A 17451-nucleotide genomic window follows, 5' to 3' on the forward strand; every position below is an offset into this window, starting at 1 on the left:
CTCAGAGTTTGTGGCAGCCCATTACAGAAGCGCAAAACCCACGGACCAACATAATCCCAATCCTGTATTAGGATCTCCCAGTCCCAATGTTTGGATGCCAAGGGCAAATTTCCTCGTAAAATGGGGATGTCATCAGCTTGAGGGGAAAAAAAATCGTGTTTTGTGTGAAATCAGTTCAATAAAGTCATGCTTGCACCATAAACTCTGCTTTTGTAACCAAAAAAATCACTTCAATTTATGGTCTTGTTAATGTTAAACTGAACTATTTTCCCAGTTCACTTTGTGTCACTCAGGAAATAAATGATCTGATGTGGCTGCTTAGGTCAGTAATGCCCAAAGTCTGAGGTTTTAAACAAAATAACACGAACACATTTGTGATGATTTTTCATTTTAATTGTCTGATTCTAAGTAACATTTTCAGACACAGCATCAATCTAAGTACCTAACACAAAGCCCAGCATCAGGCAGTTTCCAGAAGAACCTTCCAGAGATGGTTAAAATGCTTTAAAATATTTAACATTTTTCACATTGCTACAAAACAATGACAACTGGCAGAGTATTTTTTTTTTAACCTACATTCTTTTAGCAGGAGAGAAACAATGGAAGGTGGATCACATTCTTGGTTCTTTCAGGACCTGTTTGACTACAACAACAAATAGTTTTATAACATGAAAAGTACAAATATAAAATCTCAAATATGCCAACTTTAAAAAAATCTGGAGTTTTCCTTAATACCTGCAGTACCTTGCTTCTGTAATAAATATTTAAAACCATCTTTACATTACAGAAAATGTTAAATAAGTTATTTAGCAAAAGGTGTCTTTTTTTGTCCCTTTTTTTTTTTTTTTTTTGGTCAAAGGCTGATTCCATTAAAAGAGCTGAACAAACATCTTTTTACATCAATAAATATTAAGGCAGCACAAAGCAAACAACACTCACAAAACCAGTCTCTGTTAGCAGAACTTTCTCCTTCAGAGAATCCTTTTTTTGCTGGTGTAGGAAGGTGATTTTTGATTTTCAGCTGGTGGAACCTGGTCAGAAAAGCAACAATTATTATGATTATTATTGTACAGTACTTCAATGCCCACAATTTGTCCCCACCCCATCCTGCTGCACAAGGATGTGCACAGAGGAGCTCCTGTGTTCATCAGATCTTCAAATTAAAGTGATAAGACTTCTGTAAGCAGAAAGATTGTTTTATGTCATCACTTTGTAGCTCAGGCAGGGCTGAGAACAGCACAGCAGCTGCACAGGGAAATGTTGATGCTGATGGGGGTGAGGGAGAAGGGATGCATGGAAAAGGTTAGAGGAAATTTGAAACTGTACAATTATTCAGAGTGGAGGGGTGCGAGGAGAAGGAGGGGATTTCAGAGTCAAGGAATGGATTGCATCCTTCTGGGAGTAAAGTCTGAACATTGCGGGGGAAATCAACTCTGAGCAGTGACTCCTGAAACGTTCCCAGTGACTGAACACCCTGCACCAGCAGAGAGTTGCTTCCAAAAGCTTCCCCTGGTGGGTCTGTGGGTAAGAAATAAAAGCACCACCAGTGACTGACACAGGCTCCAGCTTGTAACAAGGGTGTCTGTGTGAGCTCGTGCAGGTTATCAGGCTGTGATCTCCTGGAAATGAACTGCTGGAAGATGATGACAGACATGAATATTAATCTAGGGAAAGCATCAGGAAGGAGAGGGTTTAGGTGTTTATGTGGTCAGTCATAAAACTCTTAATTCAGCCATCAAACACAGCAGGCTATTTATCACACTAAACTGCTGTCACCCAGGCTTGATTAGGGAGCAAACCTAAAGCAAATCAGACTAATTCTGCAGAATACTCCTGACACTGCACTGTGTATTTCTGACTAGCAGAGACCAAGGAATTCAATACAGGCAAAATTTTTACTCACTTCCAGGTTTCCTCTAGCCTTCTTCAAGACATCATGTGTTAAAACCACTGGAAAGAAAGAGGAGATTAAAAAGAATACTGCAAGTCTTTCTAAGTGACCAAACATGAAATAACATCTGAGCAGGAGGATTCCCTCAGGACTGCAGGTCCAGGGCAGTGCCACCCCTGGAATGTCACTTCCTGCTGCTGGCCTGTGTTCCACAATCTGCTTTTCAAACCTAAACATGCTGGGAGTGTTTCTGAAGTTTTTCTGCCACGTGAAAGGGGCAAAGCTCAGCACTGCATGTACCCCCCCAAGACCGGCACAGCCCCTGCCACGCTCATCCCTCCATCCAAGCCATACAGGAAGATTTTCTTTCATTTTAAGGGGAGATGGTGCATGCTCTAACTCCAGTTGGATCCTGCCTGGGCTGGGGAGGGCAGCTGGGAGGGGGAGAAGAGGACACATGGCAAAAAGAGTTGGTTCAAGGACAAAACAACCTCTCTGTGCCATGGGGAAATCAAAAACCAGTGGCCTGCTCTGAAGGGTTCCAGGTTTTCTCCATTCATCCAGCCCAGGCTGTCTCTGTGGGGCCAGCAGGAAGACGTGTGAATGGAGGAGGGGATGTTTCCAAACAGAAGTGGTATTTAGAAATGCCAGGTTAAATATGTGAGTCTCTAATCTGTGTCAGTTCTGTAACTGCTGAAATGCACCACTCACAAGCACCAATTTGATATTCCAGTCTCAAAAATAAACAATTTAGCCATAATAAAGATTTTTCATTACAACGACAAAAAGCCAACAACTCCAAGGGTAGAGCTGTCACGAGATAATTACACCCCTGGCAGATTACTGCAATTTGGCACTGCATTGTTCCATGCTCAGAGGTTCAGATGAGGTTTATAAGCAATGAGCTCTCTCACCAGAGAGAGAACACAGAAGAGTCTGAGCCACAAGAATGTTCCAGTCTCTGCCTCTAAATATATTTAGGAATGTTCAGCTACATAACAGAGGGAACCTGAATATCCTCACTGGAGCAGGCAGGTAACAGGATGTGTGCAGAATGAAGGCAGGCAAGGTCACCTACTGCAGGGCTTCTCCTTTCCTGCTAGCAAAAGGAGAAGGGAAGAAACCTCAAAACCTGAGAAAATCCAGCAGCTTCAGGTGGTCTCCCAGTTTTGCTGTGGGCATGGCCAGGATTTTGTGTACAGATGCAAATTAGAAACATTTCTGAAACTGCTCTTTTAAGACAAAGGCAACTCGACATCCGTAATTCCCATAATCAATGAAACTTGGGAGAAAATCACATCCAGGTCTTTTTTGTGTGGCAGAGAGCTCGCTGCTCACAAGAGCTCTGCTGGTAAACTCATTGCACCTGGCAAACTGGATTTTTCTAAATCAAAACTATTAAATTCAGCTGCTGAGGAGAATTTGGAAGCCGTGCTACTGCTGGCACAGCTGCTGCTCTCCCAGCAGAGATTTGCACTACAGAGATCTCAGAAAATGCAGGTTTCAGTTTCTCAGCACCTCACTCACAAGAGCTTGAATGCCATGAAAATAAAGTGAGCCAATTCAGGGTAACAGGCACTGTTCAGGAATAACATTTTGGCTACAAGGGTAAAATAAAATCTCTGTTGATTTATAGCCAGCCTAGCTCTGCAATGACCCAGTGTGCCTGAGATGACACTGCAACTGGACAGACCAGCCCAGTGAATCTACCCCAGGGATATTACTTTGAAAGACAGAATAGCTTTGATTTTTACATGACAACCCCAAACGGAGCTGTTTGGCTCTACGACCTGAACAAAACATAATTTATGATTTAATTCAAGTAATTTGTACACATATAATGTAGCAATTTTGAAAGAAGTGACCAAACACCAGCCCATAAATGCTTGAAACAACAAAAATCTGCAAGCAGAAGATATATGGGCCTTAGACACAAAAATTACAGGCTATGGAGCAAAATAACATTTATCACTCTACATTGCATTTAACTGACTTGAGTGACATATAATATTATGGATATTTTTATAACTCTGTATGGTGTGGAAAATGCTCCAGTCTAGATTAATTACTGATAACACAAGTGCCACTCCAGCCAGGACTAATGAGCCATTCAGTCCCACCACTTCAGAGGGAGGAAGAATGGATTTTTTGAATTTTTTTTTTTTTCAGAGGAAAATGAACTCTTCCTCCCACAACACACGCATTGCTGTAGCATGAAGGCAGAGGAGAGTTCCATTCAGATCTCTTCTGGTGAGTGATTAAAAGTCTAAAGCAGCAGAGATGGATCTCTTCAAACAGACACCTGGTTTAACACAGCTACAATACTCCCTATGTTCCACTTGTTTTTATGTTTCCAGATAATTTTCTAGATATGGGCCACTAAGAGTAAAATAGAATTCCACAGCATGTCCTAAGTTTTCTTAAAAAAAATTACTCACAGCAAGTTTTTGTTTCTGTTATTCTGAACTTGTTCTTCTGCACTTCTTAGTTGAGGTGAAGAGCACTGACAGAGCTCCTTGCAGGGCAGTACCTCAGAAAATGTAAAGGCCTAATTCCACATTTATTAAGACTGGGGCAAAATCACAATTTTGACAACGTCAAAAATTTTAGCTGAAAACGTTTACAGCAAACAGTAACTTTGCCTCTGTCCAGAACTGTTGTAAAACAGAAACAGGAGTATCCAAAATGGAATAACTCAGGTAGGAATTAGTGGCAGCTGCGTGGATTGATACGTTATCAGTGCTTTGTGTAAAACCATGAACAGCTTCCCATGATGTTCTCTAGAATATCTTCTACTTGGGGCAACTTCTACCCACTGGAATGAGGCTCCATCAGCTCAGCACAGCCTGACACAGTTTGTCACAGCTGGAGCACATCAGGGAACACCAATTTTAAAGGCAGCCACAGACTACAGAAATAAAATCAGAACCATCACTAAAGCCCACACTCACACTGGTCAATGATGACTTTCTCCATGTTTTCCTTCAGCTGGTTTGTGGAGTGCAGGCGTTTCACTGTGCTGTGCAACTTCTTCTCTTGCTCAGACAGTTTCTTACGTAACCTCAATATTTCTGCTTTCATTCCTTCATCCTGAATTGAGAGAAGAAAGTAAGATATTAAACTACTGGCTAAAAGGACTTTCTACACCGGGAATTGCTCAGTACTTTTGTACAAGTACCCTCAAGCTTCCTTGGAGTACCAACAACTCAAAGGAGTGAAGCACCACCCCTGAGTCCCGTCACATCCCCAATGACAGAAGATTCTGTGATACAACTGCAATTCTTGGCTGGAATTTAGTGCAAGAAGTTTTTGCTGTTAGACTGAGGAAAGTCCATTAGACTGGTGCCTATTTTTGTTCTAAACTAGAGATAAGGAAGGCCAGTGCCAAGGGACCTGTGCCCTGTCTGGCAGGTTCAGAATCCCAGCTTCCTCCTTGCGTTCTGTTAATGGCTGATGCTGCCTCTATCACAGGGCTAAAAGGCACTGGGACGGTTAAATTGAAAAATTAACTGACAGTGTTATTATTAAGGTCCAGTTTTCACCACCAATCCCAACAAAGCTCTGGTCATTGATTTGTAAAACAGGACCGTGAGAAGCCCTGGCATATCTGCCAGTGTCACTGATTTGGGTCCTTGTGCAGACTTAAGCTTGAACCTTTTTTCCTTGTTTTGCCACTTGTTAAGTAATAAAACTTGTGGAATTTGCCCCCACTCCTTATCTCTGCAGAAGAACTGATTACTCACAACCCCTGTGGGGCTGCAGAGAAGGCACTGAATACTCAGAGTACTTTAGAATCCAGACTTCAAAAGAGAGAGAGATTGTTTCATATTCTGCATTTAAGGCATCAGGTACAATCTAACATCCTTAAGATCAGGGGGTGTTGGATAAGAAACTCCAGAAAAGATTCTATTAGGCTCTAATTAGGAGCACCCTGGGAATTCAGATCCCCACACACATGAAGATCAGCCTTGCAGAAGGTTCAGAGCAGTGAGAGGAAAGCAGGAGATGCATCCCCCACCTCCTGGAAGCCCTGTGTGGATGAGAGATGTTCAGTCCCTGCAATCCAGGCCAGCATGGAGCTGTTTGCATGGATTACACACAGGAGGATAAAAATGGAAGGACACGCTCTTGCCAAGGCGTCCCAAATCTGGAGCTGAAACATCAGTGAAAGTATCAAACAGTAAACTTCACTCCCACTGCTTTTGTGATTTTTTTTTATATTAAAGGGTGCTAAAAAAATAACACCAGAATTTATGAAATTTATAATTTCTTGTTATGAAATTATATGGAAAATGTTTGTTTTCCCAAAGTTTGAGGGTTTTTTTTAATAAATATCCTGCTTCTCTTAATAAACACATACAAAAACCTCAGTGAAATCACTTTAGATTTATTTTAAAGCCAGGGTTTGAAGCAGTTTCAGTGCTGAGTGGTGGTATTCTGACAGCAGAGATATTTCATTCCTCATTTAGTTTACTTTTATTCATTTGCATAGTGCAATCCTTTTTAGTTAAAGTGTTATAAAACTTGTCTTGGGGTTTTGTCACACTTTCACAAAAGCTTCTTCATTTACAGCTTTGGCATGAAGAATGCAAAAGAAAATGTAGCTGAGATTACATCAAAGTTGCTGATGTTTCTCTTCTTACCAACACACACATAATCAAATTGAATTTGGTTCAAATAACAAGGAGCCCAAACCTTTTCTTGTTAAGGTGAAGCATTTGCCACCTCCCTGGATTTCCTGAATCTCGTGTAACAGGATTAGATATTCCATCTTTATTACAAATTATGTTGTAAATGACCACATGGCCATACAGCATGATCAGGACACACTCAGTCTGACATTAAATCCACGTGTCCAGAGACTGGGCTCATGATTCTCCAAAGATTTTCCCAAATGACCCATCTGTAACTGGTGCATCTTCCTGGAGACATTCCCAAAGTCCAAAAAACCATCCCAAACCCCCAACCAAGCCCAGATGAAGCCCAGCAGTACCTGAATGCCCTGAGCAGTACCATGAGCAGCTTTCAGGGGAAGAGAAACTCTCCAGAGAAGCTTCAGGGAACGAGCAGCCTCCTCTAAAATCTGCTGTACTGTGTGAGTGTTGGTGGAAAAGCCATGCAGGGATGCCTGTTCTGGTACCTGCATCACAGGATTAGAGACATTTTGTATTTTATACTTGAACCATTATGAAAATGTAATCTTAATTAATGGGTTTAATCCAGCTGGTGTGATTTCATATTTAAGATAATGTACACAGCCATTGTGTGCCATAAAAACTAATTTGTTAGTTAACAAAGGCTGCTGAATTATGTATTATCTGAGAATTTCAGGGAGGGAGGGGATTTATCCTAATCAATAACCATGATTAACAATAGATTATATTTACTAGATTTGCTATGCCACATGCTAACAGTTGGCAACTCTCTTCTTTCTTCATTTGCATTTTGTGTCATGTTATTTGAAAGTCAATGATTACAGACATCAATTTAAGCACTATAGATGTTTCTTCCTTAGCAGACCCTTTAAACTGTTCCATTTAATGCTAAAATAACTATCAGAGTACACATAAAATGTTTTCCTCGGCTGACAGATGAGAAAACCAAATGGAAGAAATTGCATAAATGTGAGATAGGGGAGGGAAAGAATGCGAGGAGAGCAAATGAATTACCAAAGCAATGGTGCTACAGAAGGGGGAAGGGTAATGAAAGAAAAGCATTTGCAGTTCCTGCCCCATGCAGGATACAAACTGAATATTTATTTAGCATTGTTATCAAACCAGAATCCTCCTGTCACATAAAATACCCCATTTGCTAAGTAGTCTGAAACTTCAGTGATGTAAAGCTTGATAGGAAACTGCAAATTGTGAAACTTACTGCTTTTATCTTTACACCAACAAAACAAGTTAAAAACTTAGAGAGATTACTTTTTCAGTCATTATCAGTATGTTAACTAGGTCATTGGGAAATATATGATACTTCAGAGAGTCTTAAGTGTCATTCAGGTATCATTTGACTGTGTGAGCACACATGTGATACCACAAAAAGAATTTCAGAATTGTTGCAGACTGCACCTTCAACAGCTTCACTAATTATAACTGCAAAAATAAGTAGCAAGAATTTATCCCTGCAGTTAAGACCTTCTGTTTCCTGAAGAGCAGCAAGCAAGGTTTTTACAGCATTTATATTATCATAAAATCATAGGGGTGAAAAAGACCTTCATTAGACACTTAGTTTCCTTTCCCTCTCCAAGGCAGGAAAGCACTACGTGGAATTTTTTAAACATTGGCATAATCTATCCTCAAAATTGCCTCCAGTCAGTGTCTCTGAGCACCCTCCATGCCAGTGGTTCATTATTTTTACCACTGGCTGCTGTTTTCCCTGCCTGATCCAGGCCCTTCCTGCTGGGGTTTAAGTTCCTTTGTTCCTTATTAGATGACACAGACGTGCACAGATTGTTCCTTCCCTTTAATTGAAGCTTGTAGGCAAATTTGTCTTTTCAAACCACCCCAAATATGCCATCATTAACTGTGGCCAACAATTAATATTACACAAGAGAAAATCAGCAGAAGTAAACACTAACTAGTTCTCCTATTCTAGACAAAAAGGACTGAGGTTATTCCAGACAAAATAAACATTTTATTGGTTAAGCATCCTTAAGACTGCAGCAAGAGCACCATGAATGGCTGACACTGTCAGAGAACGAAGGAAGGATGATACGCTGAGTCCTAGAAGACAGTATTTGATCATTAATGGAATATTCAAGTTTCTGGACTAGCTTGTGATATTGTTAAATGTTCAACTGATAACCAGGAAGTGAAAAAATACAAAAAAAATCTTCCCTGAAATATGAGTGTAATATGAAACAAGCCTCATCAGCATACATCAATCTTTAATGTACAGTTATAACCTGGTGTTACTAAAAGGCTGAATTCCACTAAGGGGAGAACTTCATCAGCTCTGTATCATCTCTTTTAATTGTCTCATATTTCCTGGCTCTCTCTCAACCCTTCATTATATGAAAATCTTAATTATTTTTATTCTTAGGTTACTTTTACACACCCCTAGTTTAAACCTTCTCTACAGCATTTTAGATTTTTACCTGGGGTTTTCTGCTGCTGCTTTTGTTTGGTTTTTTAAATCATTTCCAGCACAACAGACACCAATTTCCATGGCAAAACCAAGCAGGTTTACCTCACTTAAAGCCAAAACTGAAAGCGACATTGCTTAAAGACCTATAATTAACTAACTCAGAATCACAGTGAGTCCATCTAGATGACGACTCTGCCAAGCTTGAGGCACCCTGAGTCATTCAGTCAAGTCTTCCCTTCGCACCATTTTGTGCCTCTGGATAAGATCAAAGGATTTCAGTGCTCACCTTCACCCCAGGCTCCTGCAGCTCGATGAGCTCCCTGAGAGCAGCCTCCATGTCTGCCAGCACCTGCTGCCCCTCCGAGATGTGTTTCCTCAGGGCCTCGTAGTCCTCGATGAGGCCCAGGACGTGGCGGCCGTTCCTGTCGGCCCACATGCGATGGCCGGGCACCAGGCGCGGGGTGCATGTCCTGCTGGAGCCCCAGCTGCTGCTGCTGCTGCACAGGGAGATGTTGTCCACACCATCCGTAGGGGCTGCCTCAGGACCTGGGGCAGAAAAACTGGTCAGTTTTTGTTGGAGTCCAGAGCACGAGGAAAACCCGCTCGAATTGCCCTGGGGGGTCCGAGACCCCAGCTGGGACCCCAGGAAAGCCTTGCCTTTGACCTCAGCCTATGGGAAAAACTGCCAACACTTAGACATGAATTGAAAACAACAAAGATTTAAGAGTGAAAATTTGTAGTTTTGGGGTTTTAGAATGGAAGTAGATGAGAGCAAGAAGGAGAATTTTGGGCGGTGCCTTAAGTTCTTCTTCTTCTCCTTCGACTCCATCTTGTGCTGTGACGGTGGCACAGAGACATTGGTGGAATGTGTTTGATGTAGAAATTGTGTGTCCAGAATGGATAGTGATTATTGGCACAAAACTATAGACACAGTATGTTTTAAGAGAGGATTTGAAACTTTTAAAAGACCTTGAGCACTAAGCCTGGGGAGTCTTTTTGGCAGAGGTGTTTTAAGCTCGGTGTTATGCGGCGCACAGACCTTGAGATAAGGAATTGAATAAACATCTTAAAGATTGAAGCTGCAAGTTCCATTCATCTTTTAAACCCTGGCACAGGACTTTGTAAGGAAAAGACCTCTAATTAGGGGGTTCCTGGAAACAGAATCCAAGAAGTTTTCCACCCTCATACAAAAAAAAACAATTAATTTGCACTTGACTTCTCTAAAAACTTCTCTTATAACTCTCTCTGGGCGTACCTGGTTTCTCGGCTGAAATGCAGAGTCCCTTCTGCTGTTTCTGCAGCTCACAAAGGCTTCTCTTGGCAGCAGGGCAGTTGCAGAGATTTTCTACATAGAAAAAGGGAGAAGGAAAGCTGTGTTATTAGATGTTTATGTGCATTTTTAAAAAAACTTCCCAGCTCCTCAGTTTCTTTTATTGCTGATGCTACACTTGGACTGTGGAAGAAGGGAACACCAGATAATTTTTCTAGTATCATGCCATGGATCTTCTACTTTTATACCTGAGCATCTATCCGAATTCTAGGTCTCTCCCAAAATCAAACCATAGTTAAAAAAATCTAAAATAAATCCTGATGAACATATTTGATTAACAAATATAAGATTCCCATTAAGTCCACAAGAAGTAGGACACTTTCCACAGCTGCACCAGACTAAAGATTGTCTCTATACTCCTCCTTCAGAACTTCCACATTCCCTGAGCACCTACAAGAAAAGCACATCTAAAAACCTCAGCTGCTGACATTCCAAGGAATCCTTCTGCTCCATGTGGTTTTATCTGGATGCATGGAAAGCTGTTACTGTGCAGAGCACTTTAAGGAGGAAGATTCCAGTGCCCTCTGTATCCCATGTACATCAATATTGGAACAATAACCTAACCCTGGGTGTAAACATCACCCTTTCCTTCATTTGCTAAAACAGCATCACTTAACAGTGATTGAAATAAAGGTAAAATATTCCTCAAGGGCAAAGAGAGGACAAATGATTTATCCACAGCCCATTTAGTGCACTTATTGATCATTCTTGAGTAATACAAGCTCACCCTTTAGCACACACTATAGAGCTCAGCAGTGGAAAAAGAACCCCACAGGTGAGCAAAATTTATGGAAGTTTATTGCAGGCACCCTCCCATCCCAGAGACTCTGCAAACACTTTGCCTGGATGCAAAGGCAGCACCTTCTGGAGGCTCTAGGACAGTGCAGTGTGCACTTCACAGCCCAGCTCTAACAGCAGAGGGATTTGAGGAGAGCTGATGTTGGTTAAGGCTGTCAGAGCATTTTAAAGAATGAGGCCCAGGTCCTGCAGCACCCCAAAAACACCCAGAGCACAGTACCATGCAGTCCTGCACGGGGCTGAGAGCCTGGCTCCAACAGGCAGTTGATATTAACAGCTGACACAGGCCCCACTTCCTCTCTCTTTTCTTTGGAAAGCTGCTCTTCTAATTTTTCATGCAGAGACTTGTTGGTGTCTATGCTCCTCTCCAGCTGCACTCTCAGGCTCTGGATTTCAGTCAGCAGTTCGTGTAAATCCAGTGGATTGTTCTGATCTTTCCTGAATTCTTCTGAAGCATCACATCTGGGATCTGAGACAATTTCAAAAGAAACACTCAAAAACATCTCTAACAATTAAAATAATATTACCCACTAGAACACTCAGCAAGCAAGTTATAGCCAGTGTTATGCTCAATATTAAGAATTAACTACAAACAGCATTAAGATAATGGTTTGACAAAAAAAGCATGTCTTAATTGCTTCTACCCTTGAAAGATTTAAAGAGCTGAAAACTGTTTTTTTACTTTGTCCATAAAAGCTACTATGTCTCATGCAAAAAGCTAAAAAATTAGATAAAAGGAGAATGAAGAGGATTTACAAAATGTGAAGTGCCTTAATGCACAGTCTGGGGAAAGGAAAAGGAATGGGGAACATCAGAGTGTGGAGAAGGGATGGAGTAAAACTGGGAGTTTAATTTTATACACCGAAGAGAAAAGAAAACAGTGATCACCTGGCAACCAGAGGAACAAATCCGAACCTGAGAAAAGCAAGGGCTGTGTTTGCCTTCTCACAGAAGGAGATCAGTACACAAACAACTCCATGCATTCTCTCCTGCTGAAATCCAGCTGCTCAGGGTGTTCTCCAGACAGTGGGAAGGGGCTCAGCTGCATGAGGAGGGTGCTGCCACTCTCTGAGAAGAATCCCTTCCACTCCTGAGCCAACTCTGCCTTAAAGCCTCGTGCCAACAGGGCTCTTCTGCTGCAGCCAGGCAGGAAAACCAGTGGCAGCAGGGCACAACTTGGAGCAGCAAGGAGAAAAAAATCAACTGTCTAAGAACTTCCAGCAGTAAATTTGCTGGATATGGTAAGGGCTTTTCAGCAATGAACAGCATCCCACTCTTTACCTCAGTGCACCAACAGCTACGTGGTGGCACAGCCTCCTCCCCAGGGGGAGGAAGAACTCAGGTGAGCTCTAGTCTTCCCCTCACCTTTACTGACAGCAAAGTGGACATAAAATTATTAAACATCTAATTCAGAATGCAGTGCCAGCCCTTCTGCCAGCCTCTCCCTCCACCTTCAGCCAAGAGAAAGCACAAGCTCCCTGGGTAAGCAGGACCTGTGAAGATGCAGCAGCAGGTTTTTAGATGACAAGTAAATATCTAAGGTCCCCAGGAAACTCATCCTGAGTCACTAAGTCTTCAATTCTGGTTTTTAGCTTAGCTAAAAAGATAAAGGAAACTTGGGGGTGTCCAGTCAACATCTGACACATCTCAGGCTTGCAGCCACCCCAAGGAGAAAGCATGTGAGCAGCAGGTTGTCAGTTCTCTTTGCAGAGCAGACACAAGCAGAAGCAAAGGAACAGTGACCCAGCCCTCCTGGCCTTTGACAAGGGCATGTTCAAAAGGAAGAGCTGCAAGGGCAAAGGGTGCAGAGACAAGTGTACATTTCTACCTGTCCCCTTCCTTCTTGCTTCTTCCAGCTTCTCATAAACCTTGATCTCAGTCCGCAGCGACTGCAGCAACTTCTCATTCTCAGAGAGCTGATGCTGCTTCACATTAACTTCTGTTTGCAACCTGTTAAGTCCCAATAAACAACTGAGTTAAATTCTGATTTCTTCTTTCTTTCAAAATCTAAAATCCATTCCTCTTTCCCTCCATAATTCTTCCCTTGCCTTACGAATATATCCATGCCCCTCATTAATGCTAATGAGCTATGGCTAAACACATGCCTGTCACACTGACAGCTTTTCTCTAAATGACTCTTTAAATGGGGACAGAATCAATACCTGTTCAGTTCATTGCGACTGCTGTAAATCTGACACGTCAGGTATCTGATCTCATCTTCCTTTTGGCAAATTTGCTTCTGCAACTTTTCGTTTTCTTTCTTGATGCATTCGTGGTCCTCGTGAAGATGCTCAAGGATTGCATCCTTCTTGGAAAGAGATTCTCTTAACTTTTCATTTTCCTTCTGTTTGTCTGAAACAAGAAGAACCACAAGGTATCTGCAATGCCCACAATGCACTAAAGGCTCTGATTTTTAACTAAATCAGCTTTTTCAGAGACTATCTGAAAAAAACAGCTGCTACTCCATTATTGCTAATCCCAGCTTGAATGCTTATGGTTGAGCATGGAATTTCAGGGGTGCAAAGAATGGTTAAGTCAATTTAATGAGTGGACTGTGAATATTTTACTGTTTTCTGATCTGGGATGAGTTGCAGGCTACTCCTGTAAAGAACAGTTTACATTTTTACCTCTAGATCCTTTTGCTAGCATTGCATTCAGAACTTGATTTTGCTTCCTCAGGAAATGTATTTCAGAAGTCAGGGAATTATGCTGCTCTGAGCCATGGATAAAAATGTTTGCAGAACCTATAAATACATACATAAAAGATGATTTATGAGTCATCTCTAGGTCATTAAAGATTAAACTTTCCAGACAAGAACAATTTAAAAAATTGCAGAAAAACATGCTATAAAAGCTATTTCTCCCCTATATATTTTGAAGGTTATCACTACAGGCTAAAAGGCAGCTCAGGTTAATGCCAAGTAATCCAAAGCCCTGTGCAGCACAAGTGCCTCTCATTGCTGGGCAACCATTACTAAAATTGCAGAATTATCCCTGGCAGTCTTTACCTATCAGCTAAAATCCCAACAGGACAAAATGCACGAGTATTTTATGACATTGCTATGATTTGAAGAGAAAATTGTAGGAGGGTTTACCATGTATTTTAGTCTTGCTCTGCTCATACTCCATTGTATTCAGTGAGAGAACAATGGGCTTCTACCAGCTAATCCCCAGGGGTTAATGCAGAGAGGCTTGGAAACAGTCTGGTCATAGATCTGTTACCACACAGGCAAGAGCACAAGGCTAGAGTCACTGTCTTGGCCTCGATTACAAACTCAGAGCCCATTTATGATCACTGGGATGGAGATTTATCCCTCTTAAATCCGTGTTTCTAAAACTTAGATAACTGAGCCAGTCCTGATCAGCCATCAGCAGCCATGGGGAGGAACAGGCCCCTCCAGAGCTCAACTCACCCTGTGCCTCCTCTCCTCACACCTCTGAGGATGAGATCCCCTGTCCTCCCTGGGCTGGGTTTCCCTCCACTGCCTCCATGAGAAGCTCTGGGTAACTGGCACGAATTAAACGTCCGACTTTGACAAACATAAGGGTGATGAATCCTGCTCTGAGCATCTTACTGCAGTAGCCAAATGAATCTAAGTGTCAAATCCCATATCCAGCCAGTTACATCCCAGCCCAGGCAATCCTCAATGCACTGTACTGCTGCTAGTCACCCCCCAGTGATGTGCACTGGTGCAGCACAGCCTGCAAAGTGCCACATCCCACTCTCAAGGTGCTGCCTCTGAAATGCAAGTCAAGTCATTGTTATTGCCCTTTGTAACCTCCTCACAGTCAGTAAAACACTTCAGGACCCACCGGAATTAAAAGCATTTTTCAGCTGATTGGTTATCCCAGTATCTCCCACACTTTAAAGCCTGAGATAAGTACATGAATGTCAACTATTTGGTTAATAGAGAAATAACCAGCTGGCAAAAAAATTAGCTGAATGTATGAGGAGGATGCCTTTCAGCTCTGGCAGTTCAATTCAATTTGATGTGCTGCACTTCCTCTGAGTAATCTCATTTTATTGTAATCCCAATTGAAGCTTTTACCCACTACCTAACTGGGATGTAGTGTGCCATGATATGAACCTCTTGTCACTGCTGAAAGACTCAAAGGCTCTGGAAGCCTGGCACTAATGGCATTTTACTATCTATATGTTAAAGAGTTGAGGCAGCTATGTGAACTCAAAAGGCTTTCTCCTTTCAGACTGTAACAAAGCAATCCAAGTTGAAGTGGCAAGGCTTGATGGTCTCATCTTGATTCTAATTTAATTTATTGCCCATCACCCAGCTTTATCCTATTTGAAAAGTTATGCTATCACAGTTCTACTGAAAGGCTTTAGAATATAACTATTGGTTATCTTACATAATAAGGGATAATGCAGAGCCAGTGGTAAAAGGGCCACAATCCCACAATTTGACCCACAATTGAGACTGCTACTTCTGTGCAGAGCCCTGCTGACATCAATTACTCTCTCCACAGAGGCAAAGGTCCATCTAACCAGAGGAAAGTGGAGCATCAGGGCCCACAATTGCAATACACTTGAGTTTTCATTCTGTTTTGTGCTGAAAAAGTGAGTGCTAAGGAAGGGTACCTTGAAGGTTTCAAAGGAAACAGCGACTGAAAGAAAGGCACTATTGAAAATCACAGCCATGAAGAAGGAAATATTCACTCCCAGGGAAAGCAAAATAAAGCCATTCAAAAGCTGAAGAGAAGTCTGAGCAGAAACATCAGCTACTTGTGGGTTAAAAAAAGCAAACAAACCCCCTTTTAATGTTAACTGCTGTTAAGAACATTTGAAACCCAGGACACTCAAAATTAAACCTTTGATTTTATTTTGGAGCCTAACACTTGAAATGATTGAAGCAATTATTTTAGTTCTACTTGCACTGCAAGCCTCAGCTCAACAGGAATGATGTAGTCATTACCAGCATTTGAGTCATTTATAGGATACTAGAAGCCCAGAGGCATTTAAATACTTAAAGAATCTAAATATTAAAAATAACATGGCAAGAACAGTGGGCAGATGTGTGTATATACATCCATACAATATTTATCAGACAAGAATAAATCTATGCAATAACTTTTGTTGAACAAACAATCCAATATCATGAATTTAGCAGGTTGCCATAAACAATTAAGTACATTACAACTTGGCCTTGTGTTTTAAAAGAAAACAAACTAAGGAAATTCAGTTAAAAGCAAAAACGCTGAATGCAAGTCACAGAACGGTTTGGGTTGGAAAGCACCTTAAGGTTTAATTAGTTCCAATCACCTGCTATGGGCAGGGACACCTCCCCCTGTCCCAGGCTGCCCCCAGCCCTGTCCAGCCTGGCCTGGGACATTTCAGAGATCCAGGGGCAGACACTGCTTCTCTGGGCACCCTGTGCCAGGGCCTGCCCACCCTCACAGGGAACAATTCCTTCCTGATATCCAATCTTAACCTGCCCTCCTTCAGCTTAAGGCCAACCCCACAAGCCCCTGGGAATCCTCTCAGCTTCACTTAAGAATTTCTTTTTACACTGAAAGTCAAAGGAAGCTCATCTATCAGGAAAAAAGAGCACCACCAGCAAGAGAGCATGTGCATATCTGATAGCATGAAAGAGATCTTTGATACAGAGAGAAACAAGAACTGAAAGAACATGGTGACAAAAAGGAGCTGTTCTAACAGGTAGTTGCTTTTTTCCTTTACTTTTCCAAATTTCTCCTGCACGCAGTGGTAGATGTGCTAAGGCAACAAGAAGACAGATGGAAGGCATAAGACAGTTTATAAAGAAAATATACTTTCACTGCATTAATGGATGCCCTTGCCAGAATCTTTATGAAGCTGTAAAAGAGTTGGAAGTGTTTCAGTGTGGTTATTTCATGAGCACAGAATGCCTTTCCAGCAGTGTAAATACTTCACGAATGAAATGGATGCTTTTTATCCACCTTTCCATCACAGTAAATTATCCCTGAAAGCAAACTGCCATGTGCAGGTTGCCTCCATTTAAACAACAACAGAAATGGATCATGGGGATGATGTAAAACATAATGAATCTGATGTCAATACCAGTGGAACTGAGGAAAAGGAAAGCATGTCTGTATTTATTACCTGCTTCCAGTCTGAGTAATATTGCATATTAATCAATTTTCCTGTGGGGGAAAAGGTGGGAAGGAGAGTGAAGCAAAGTGTAGAAAAATACAGGGATGGGGTGCTTCAAAAGGTGCTCCAAAAGCATCTTTAGTAAGAGCTGGCTACTTGTGAAAAGTTTCAAATCCACCTCAGAGCTTGGCTTTCTGAGATGCTGAACACCAGCAACAGAGAACAGCGGTGCCAAACCTTTCCAGTGGCATTTGATCC

General features: G+C 41.7%; 1 protein-coding gene across 3 annotated transcripts in view; it reads right to left on the bottom strand.

Annotated features, from left to right (window-relative positions):
* Positions 1–371: 371 nt before the first annotated feature.
* CDK5RAP2 (CDK5 regulatory subunit associated protein 2) overlaps positions 372–17451 on the bottom strand; it is a 69832-nt gene continuing 52752 nt past the window's right edge. For all 3 annotated transcript variants that reach the window (XM_066201001.1, XM_066200999.1, XM_066201000.1), the window contains 10 exons: positions 13736–13852; positions 13271–13460; positions 12937–13058; positions 11329–11577; positions 10236–10325; positions 9267–9526; positions 6885–7031; positions 4843–4981; positions 1904–1950; positions 372–1031 (listed from right to left, as the gene is read on the bottom strand). In XM_066201001.1, the coding sequence (XP_066057098.1) occupies positions 972–1031; positions 1904–1950; positions 4843–4981; positions 6885–7031; positions 9267–9526; positions 10236–10325; positions 11329–11577; positions 12937–13058; positions 13271–13460; positions 13736–13852 (1421 nt within the window). In that variant the 3' untranslated portion in view covers positions 372–971. The remainder of the gene's footprint in view (positions 1032–1903; positions 1951–4842; positions 4982–6884; positions 7032–9266; positions 9527–10235; positions 10326–11328; positions 11578–12936; positions 13059–13270; positions 13461–13735; positions 13853–17451) is intronic.

This window comes from Chamaea fasciata, unplaced genomic scaffold, assembly GCF_029207755.1.
Source record: "Chamaea fasciata isolate MVZ Bird 193981 ecotype frontalis unplaced genomic scaffold, bChaFas1.0.hap1 SCAF_20, whole genome shotgun sequence".
Taxonomy (NCBI): domain Eukaryota; kingdom Metazoa; phylum Chordata; class Aves; order Passeriformes; family Sylviidae; genus Chamaea; species Chamaea fasciata.